Below are 8,427 nucleotides of genomic sequence, written 5' to 3'. Positions count from 1 at the left end.
GTAACATAAGAACATTATCTGTTGTTATGTACTGGAGTGTGCAACGAAAACAGCTCAGGTTTAAAGGCCAAATGAGAAAATAGCGGAGCAGCAACTTAGCCTCAGCGACACCGCGCATCACCGAAGGAAAGGACGGAGGAGCTACGGAGGCCCAGGAGGGACAGAAACCACGAAGCTTCACGATAAACAAAAGAAAATGCGAACAAAAATACCTCAATAAAATTCACATAATCCCAACATCAATAAATAAAAAACAAAACGTTCAAAAAAAAACATTTAACTGTTACACTCATACTGTCCAGCAGGGGGCGACAGGACATCATTTTTAAGACAGACTGACATCTAGAGCTGCTTATCTCCTCTGGAGGTCATTTGTTTGATTGATTGTATTCATTACCCAGTAATTTTTGTAGCAAACATTACTGTGGGTGTATTTAAATAAATGAAACTTTCCTAATCAAATATATTTTTCATTGAAGTGAAAAGGAAGTCCAAATTTTTGACAGCTCAATTTTGAATATTGATGTGTAGAAAGAAGGTTGTTGACCTTCTTGAACCTTTGTTCAGTTTTCTGACACATCTAATATTAACACCAGGTTATTTATTTCTGACCCTTTGGCTAATAACGGTATATTTATGATTATGATTTTAAAATGACCAGCATTCCAAACAAATTTTAAACCTCATCAAAAGAGGAGACAAATAAATGGCTGTGGATGTCGGACATGAGGTAACGGTAGACGTTACTATCACTGATGTTGTGTCATGTGGTGATTCTGGTCGCTGGAATTCATCATTTTTATCTGGTATGTCTTATTTACATGAATTCTTGAGCACATCTTGATCAAACCAAAACCAAACCAGATCCAAGAACGGAACCATCTGTCTTCACTCCTGCCTTTGTGGTGTCTTTGATGGCGTGAGGCGCTGGGTAGGAGCAGGTGCTTTCTGGTTTAGACTACCCCCAGAGTGAATAAGACATCCCTCCACCAGCCTTGAGTCACATTTCAATATTTATACAATGAACATGTGTTTTCCTGTTGTCCTCCCCCCACAGGAATCTGTCCTTCATCCAGGTCATCAATGTGGGCCGTCGTTTTTTGGTCAACAGGGTGCAGGACTACATCCAAAGTAAAATCGTGTACTACCTCATGAACACCCATGTCCACTCCCACTCCATCTACCTCTGTCGGCACGGGGAGAGCCAGCACAACCAGGGGGGGCTCCTCTTTGTCTTCATCAATAACTATAACTTTGATATTCAAAATTTTCACTTGAAATTTACTGGAAAACTAGTGTGAGTGAAGAGACTTCCTGGAATGAAGACTGAGTGGGTTCTGTGTGGGGAAAAAAACAAAGCTGCTGAAAACAAAGCCGTACTTGGACATGGAAGCGGTCGCCGGTGGAACATCGGTTTCAAATCTCAACCACAGCTGAAGCCGCCGGTGTGGGCGGAGCTGTGAGTGGCGTCTGAGCCCAGGGCTGTGGGACCAGTCGTAACACAACCGTCATGTACTGTACTGTTTTTATCAAGCACATCGTGAGCTTTACCCGTCACTGATTCGCCGTCCCAAAGATTAGATTTGTGTCTTTCTGCCCTGACACAGAGGCCCAGCCCACCTGAGGTGTCATCAAACTGAGATTATCCAAAGAACCTCCATCTCTGGTTTCCATGGTAACACTTGGTCACAAAACAGAAGGAAAATCTTGAAAGAAAATCACGATCATCACACAAGAAGTTCGGTGAAGGCGACAGAACCAAAACGGTAAGCCAACAACCGAAACAATGAGCTGACGGGACACAACAAACACCGTGACGCACACGCGTGCTGTGGTTTCTTAATTTCCTCATCAGACAGGTCCGTATTTGTTCCTCTGAAGCTCTGAGTGTTCTGACAGATGTTGAAATCTAGACAGTGGGTGTTACCACACAACCAGTTAATGAGGAAGCTCCTTTTATCTGGGACCATAAATATCCTGTCTGCTCAGATTAATAGAACACGTGCCTTCATATCTGTAGTTTACTTCCACCAGACACCCAGTCATCGTTTGAAGGCCGGCTGGTTGGTGTTTAGCTGCTGACGGTCAGTTTGATGGTGGGACGCAGGTGTGTGTTTAAGGTGTGAGGGAAATATTCAATGTTCAAATGTGATCAAATTGGTGCACCTGTATCAATCAGCTCACCTTCACTCCTCTTCTTCACTCGCCAGAATAAAATCAGGAGCGACGCCAAGTTTCACCCCGCTGTCCCAGGCTCCCACTTTACCCAGCATGCAGTTTTCTGAAACATCCGAGGGGGCGGGGCTACTGCAAAATGAGGTCAGTGCTGTAAATACATTTTATTCTTCCTTCAAAACAAGAAGTTGGTGACTAAATTAGTCTTTTATATTTTTACACACACACACACACACACACACACACACACACACACACACACACACACACACACACACACACACACACACACACACACAGCAGAGCTGGACAGGAAGTGTTTCTCCCAGGTCTTAACGCTGCAGCCAAAGCAAAAACGCCCCATTCCTGTTTTTTGTGGGTGTTTCCATTCATTTGTCTCTTTTCTCTCTCCTCCCCCTCCGACCTGCAGGACCTGGTCAACGGTCTGTCAGGTGACGCCGTCCTGGTCAACGGTCTGCACCCGGCCAACAAAAAATACTGTACAGACAATGTGTAAAAGTGATCAACAAGAGCAGCCTGTGTGACAGAGCCCCCACTACCTGGGCCAACAGGATGATGGGAAATGGACCTGACCCACAGTGGAGACTTCTGTACAAACCCCCCCTCAAGACAAAACCAGCCGACCTCCAGTGGAGGATTTTACATGGTGCCGTCGGTTCAATGCTTTATCTCTGTTTTTAACCCTGCGGTGTCCAGCCAGTGTCCCTTCTGTCCCCTCCAGGAGACAGTCTGTCCTGCTTTCAGTGGGTGTGGGAGACTTCAGTGCTCTTCACTCTTCTTACCAATGTTTTTAATCTGTTCAGTGAAAACTTTAGTATCAGGAAATCCATCTACGGTGCTGGGTACAACAGATGGAATCAGAGAAAGTGGCAGCTTTTAAATTTTATCTCTGGAGAGGCAAAACTCACAGTTTATGTGACCAGGAAGAGGAGAACTGAAAACAATACTGTTCCAGAAGCAGCTCCTGTTTTCTGCTGTAACATCAGATGTCGCTTAAAACTAGAATCTGGTTTCTATAAAATGACAAAAGACCTGAATAACTTTAGGAACATCTGGTGTTACAAAAATGTCCTATGGACTTTAGTTGATGATCAACTCACTTCTGCAAACTTCCTGATATAATGTACTAATCTTTAAATTGTATTTCCTTTCATTTATTGGTGTTTAGTGTTTTTGAAGTTTCATCCAATGAAAAATTGTAAAATGTTTGAATGTGATTAAAGTGTTTGTGCAAAAATAAAAAATAAAACTTTTTCTTCTTCTTCGACCTTCAGGGGCATCAGAGGTGTCTTATGTTCCGTGTTGAGTGAGGAACACGTGTTCAGTCACTGGTGGGTTTAACTCATGTATATTTTCCTCCATATTTGTTTTTTAAGTGTGAAATCCTTTTTGCGTGAATCTTCTTGATTTTGTGTCAAAGTGATTATCTTGTAATTTGGCTTTTGTGAATAAATCAATCAAATCTTCTTCTGCTCTTCTTGTTCTTGTTCCTCTTGTTCTTCTTGTTCTTCACTATTCAAAGCTACCTCCTCCAGTGACTTTAACTTCCCGTTCTGGTGTGTTTACAATCAGGACGTGTGGACTGTAGATGTTTTAGCTCATGTCTTCAGGTTTATTCTTGGACGGTGTCTCCACTGAAGGAACAAACAGCCTCAGATTCACGTTTAGAGCTTCTTGAACTCATCGTTCCAGCGTCCATCCAGTGGTCCCAGACGAGACGTCTGAACCACAGTTTTAAAGCTCAATTAAACCTAATGTCAGGGGTCTCCAAATGCTTTCCAGTAAGGGCCACATAATGTTTCCCTTCACTGATGGGGGGGTCAGTTTTGTACACATACTAAATCTACACATTTATTGTTTATTTATTATTAAGATTTTTTGGTTGGTTTGTCTAAAAAACTTTCTAAAAATGTTTTTTATTTTGTTCGGTCGTAAAGTTTTCTTTCCCAATGATCTGATTGGTTTAAAGATTCTCTTAATAATAAAGTTTGCTGACGTCACTGGCAGCGGGTGCGGTGGGACGCGCCCCACTCCGCCCCTATAAATCACTCCATCTGCCCCTCCTGGGGCCACTTGGGATCATTTTGACGCAGACATGAGGAGCCTCACCTGGACCGTCCTGGTTTTATCCTTCGTGAGCTTCGCTGCAGGTGAAGAGGAAGAATCCACGTGTCTCCACTCGTGTCTGTGATGTTTTGTCTGATTTTGTTCTCATCTTTAAATAAATCAGCTCAGACCCCAGAGAAATGCGGCCCACCGCCCGAATACCCGCACGTCAGGCTGGAGGGCAGATTCACCGCCAAACAGACGTTCGACCGGGGGGATAAAGTTTATTATAACTGCCCCGAGGACTCCACACCGGCCACGGGGGTCCGGGCCGCGCAGTGCCGGGACGGGACGTGGACCAAAGTCACTCTGAAATGCGAAAGTAAGGAACCGACGCGCACCGGCAGCTCCCGGTAAACCGGGGAGAGACGCGACGGTAGAAGCTGGAGATGAATCCGGAGTGTTATTTATCAAACGAGGCCTGTCGCCCTCTAGCGGCCACAGACGAGAGCACACCCCGATCCGAAACAGGAATTCGATTTGGAATAAATTGATTAGTAAAAGATGATCGATGGTTTAATGAAACGTAAAGTATTTTACAGTCCAGACTCCGACAGGAAACGGAAGTTTGTTTTATTCATCGGTCTGACTTTAAAAATGAATGAAGTAAAACTTGAGTTTAGGATTAACTTTATTAATCCTAAACTGGGACATTTAGAAATTTCAAGAATAGATTTTGATGACTTGCTTCCTCCCGGTACCGGTTCCGGTACCGGTACCGGTTCCTCCCGGTACCTGCCGCTGACGCTCCGTGTCTCGTTCCCGACAGAGAGGTCGTGTGGGAACGCCGGTAATCTACCGAACGGCCGGTTCCGGTACGAGCGGAGCGCCCACATCGGGGACCGGGTGTTCGCGGTGTGCAACCGGGGGTGAGACGCTGCTTCCGCCTCGGCAGGTGTGGGCCGGACTGCGCATGCTCACAGGTGTCACGTGTCCACAGGTTCTCCCTGAAGGGGCCCAGCTTCATGACCTGTAAGAGGACCGGGTGGAGTGGGGGGGTCCCCAGGTGTGAAGGTGGGTGACGAAACGCGAGTCAGCGTTTGACTCATCATCCAGTCATCATGTTGGGGGGGGGGCTGGGGGTTGGGGGGGGTTGCGTCACACTTGATGTGTTTGAATCGACTCGTCTAACCGATGTGACTCTGATCCTAGCGGGGGGGCCCTCCTGCCCCGCCCCCGCCATGGGGAACGCCATCAGCAGCGGGGGGGTTTCGTCCTCGTTCCGTGTGGGAGACCAGCTGACCTTCACCTGCCCCCTGGGGTTCCGTCTCCATGGCGCCCAGAGCATCACCTGTGGACCTGACGGCCGCTGGCAGGCCCCGCCCCCTCAGTGCCTGCCCCTCCCAGAGGGAACGCCACCACCTGATGGAGAAGGTGAGGTGGGGGGGGCCCACACGTGTTCAATAAGTATCTGATGTGGTTTTTCTCTAACCGGGGGGTCCTCTGTTCAGCGTTGGGGTGTGGAGTCCCGGACACCCCCGGGGGCGGCCACGCCCACCTGGCGGACAGGTACGCGAGCAGGACGCGGTTCAATCCTGGGGACAGGGTTCACTACGAGTGTGACGTCGGGTACGTCCAGGTGGGGGGCAGCAGGTACCGCAGGTGTGTGGACAGGAAGTGGACCAGTCAGCTGATCCGGTGTGAACGTGAGAGCCTTCATAAGCCTTCATAAGCCTTCATTAGCCTTCATAAGCCTTCATAAGCCTTCATAAGCCTTCCTCATTACTGAATGCTACTGAATCACTCTTCTTAGTTAATATTCATTAACGGATTATTTTCTACTTTTTTCCTGCAGTCATTAAACTTTTTAATTAATGTTTTGTTTTCAACCTTCAAGCCAGAAAATTAATTTTCAATTTAATTAATTAATTTAATTCCACAGCAGGTCTACAACTTTCTAACGTGTGATAAAACACAACGCAGTTTGAATGAGTTAGAAGGAAGTAAAATCAAATGAATACACGATAAAAACAGTTTTTAATGGTCAACATTAGCAGTGAAGCTAACCTTAAAACACGGTTTTATTAATCTGCTGATTATCTGTTCATTATCTGTAAACATTCTGAACAATCAATGGGTTGTTTCATGGAACCTTTAAAGTAACACACGCAGATATTTTTATTATATTTAACTTATAGCTTTTCCCCGACAGGACGACCGTGCGGCTCCGCCGGACAGATCGCCAACGGACGCTTTAATTACAGCGGGGTGGAGTTTGGAGACACGGCGACGGCCGTCTGTAACGAGGGGTGAGGAGGGTGCATTATCTCCGTTAAACGGTTCACATTCACATTTAATAACGGGACTCGATGTCAATCCTTCAGCCATCGTCTGGTTGGAAAGGCGACCAGGAACTGCCTGAGTCGAGGCTGGGACGGGCGACTTCCTGTCTGTGAAGGTGCGTTGGAGCATCAGGAGGTGGAGCTGAACTTCCTTCCTCTCCAGCTGAAACACTTGTGTTCATATCTGCTTTCAGCCGTGGAGTGTGGCGACCCCCCAGAGGTGACCCACGCGGAGCTGGTGGGCCAGCAGGAGGCCTACCTCTACCGGAGCATCGCCGCCTACCGCTGCAGGGCAGGAGTCCTCAGGGGCCCCAGAGAGATCTGGTGCACCAGGGATGGAACGTGGAACGCGGCTCCTCCAACATGTGAAGGTGAATGATTCAGTTACACGTTACATGTTTTATTTCCATGTAAATTCTAATCACACGTTTCATTTCCTGACAGAAGTCACATGTCCACCTCCCAACGTGCCCGGCGCCTTCTGGTCTGGGGCGTATAAAGCGACGCACCAGTACAGGGACACCATCTTCATCGAGTGTAACCACGGCTACACAAGAGTCGGCCCAGGCATCATCACCTGTGGCGACGACGGCCGATGGAGCCCCGGCCTCCCCACATGCACACAGGGGGGTGAGATCTCTGGACTCCAAAGAGCGGATTCATGTCGTGTGTCACAGCAGACGTAAAATTCTAACTTATCTGTCATTGCAGCGCAACCGTTCAACTGGAGGAGCTAACGTGCTAACAACCGTTCAACTGGAGGAGCTAACGTGCTAACAACCGTTCAACTGGAGGAGCTAACGTGCTAGCTAAGACGCTAGCAAAATGTAAACATCAGCGTTCACGCCAAACGGAAATAATAAAGCTATCGCATCTTCCCTCAAAGAAAACTCCTGTAAAAATCCACTTGTGATAACAAACTAAAGGCGTATATATTCTTTTATTTCAACTTAAACTTATTATACAGACATTAAAACATGTTTGAAATGAAGCTGAAGTACAGAATGTTTATTTCAATAAGTGTTTTGGGCAGTAACAAGTACAAACGTTCTTTACAGGCGATGACGTTACGCGTTTCTTCTCTAGACTAAACGAGTGGGTGAGCGCTTCTGAACAAACGAGCTACGAGAAAATCACAACGACCGTTTCCATTCATTTCAAAAAGACAAAACAAAATCCAGACATTTCTTTACATGAGCAATAATTCAAGTGCAAATATCATCAACTCTATGACACATCATAGCAAACTCTTGTTAAAGGCGACAAAATGAAAAACATCAGGTTGCAGGAAAGAAACAGATTCTGGTTAGGAGGGGTTTGGGGGGGGGGGGGGGGGTGATGATGAATGGTCCGAGTTAGCATGCTAGCATGTTGTCTGTGGAGACGAGGCCACATGAGCACATCTTGACGACCTGCGGCCCGGCATCGGCATTCAGATCCACAACACTGTCAGCGCGCAAACACGCCAAGCACACGACGCAAAGGTCGTGAGCACGACGCAAAGGTCTGGAGCACACGACGCAAAGGTCGCGAGCACTCGATGCAAAGGTCGCGAGCCCATGACGCGAAAGTCCCGACCACACAACGCAAAGGTCATTAGTACTTGACGCAAAGGTCACAAGCACATGACGCAAAGGTCATGAGTGCATGACACAAAGGTCATGAGCACATGACGCAAAGGTCATGAGTACGCGACGCAAAGTCATGAGCACATGACACAAAGGTTACGAGCACACGATGCAAAGGTCACAAGCACACGACACACAGGTCATTAGCACTCGACATAAAGGTCACGAGCACATGACACACAGGTCGCGGTCTGACTCTCCTGCACACGTGTGGA

The 8,427-nt window shown here is 47.0% G+C and overlaps 1 protein-coding gene and 1 long non-coding RNA gene across 4 annotated transcripts; both read left to right on the top strand.

The window, feature by feature from the left end:
- Window positions 1–1,776: 1,776 nt before the first annotated feature.
- Window positions 1,777–3,613, top strand: LOC137589361 (uncharacterized). Its single transcript, XR_011034167.1, has 3 exons — window positions 1,777–2,107; window positions 2,211–2,319; window positions 2,606–3,613. It is a non-coding gene; the product is annotated as an uncharacterized lncRNA (long non-coding RNA).
- Window positions 3,614–4,210: 597 nt separating this feature from the next.
- On the top strand, window positions 4,211–7,575 carry si:ch73-217n20.1 (complement receptor type 1). Of its 3 annotated transcripts, XM_068306328.1 has the most exons (11): window positions 4,211–4,346; window positions 4,427–4,624; window positions 5,072–5,171; window positions 5,243–5,316; window positions 5,455–5,676; window positions 5,754–5,948; window positions 6,455–6,551; window positions 6,627–6,700; window positions 6,779–6,955; window positions 7,029–7,214; window positions 7,296–7,575. In XM_068306328.1, exons 1-11 carry the CDS (start codon window positions 4,292–4,294, stop codon window positions 7,319–7,321), a joined length of 1,404 nt encoding a protein of 467 aa, XP_068162429.1. In that variant the 5' UTR covers window positions 4,211–4,291; the 3' UTR covers window positions 7,322–7,575. The 3 variants fall into 3 exon arrangements, with proteins under 3 accessions (XP_068162429.1, XP_068162428.1, XP_068162431.1); XM_068306327.1 differs by having other exon boundaries at window positions 7,029–7,575; XM_068306330.1 differs by lacking the exons at window positions 5,072–5,171; window positions 5,243–5,316 and having other exon boundaries at window positions 7,029–7,575.
- Window positions 7,576–8,427: the final 852 nt, after the last annotated feature.

This window comes from Antennarius striatus, chromosome 2 (genome assembly GCF_040054535.1).
Source record: "Antennarius striatus isolate MH-2024 chromosome 2, ASM4005453v1, whole genome shotgun sequence".
NCBI lineage: Eukaryota > Metazoa > Chordata > Actinopteri > Lophiiformes > Antennariidae > Antennarius > Antennarius striatus.
The sequence above is the reverse complement of the archived record's forward strand: the minus strand, read 5'-3'. Positions and strand labels throughout refer to the sequence as shown.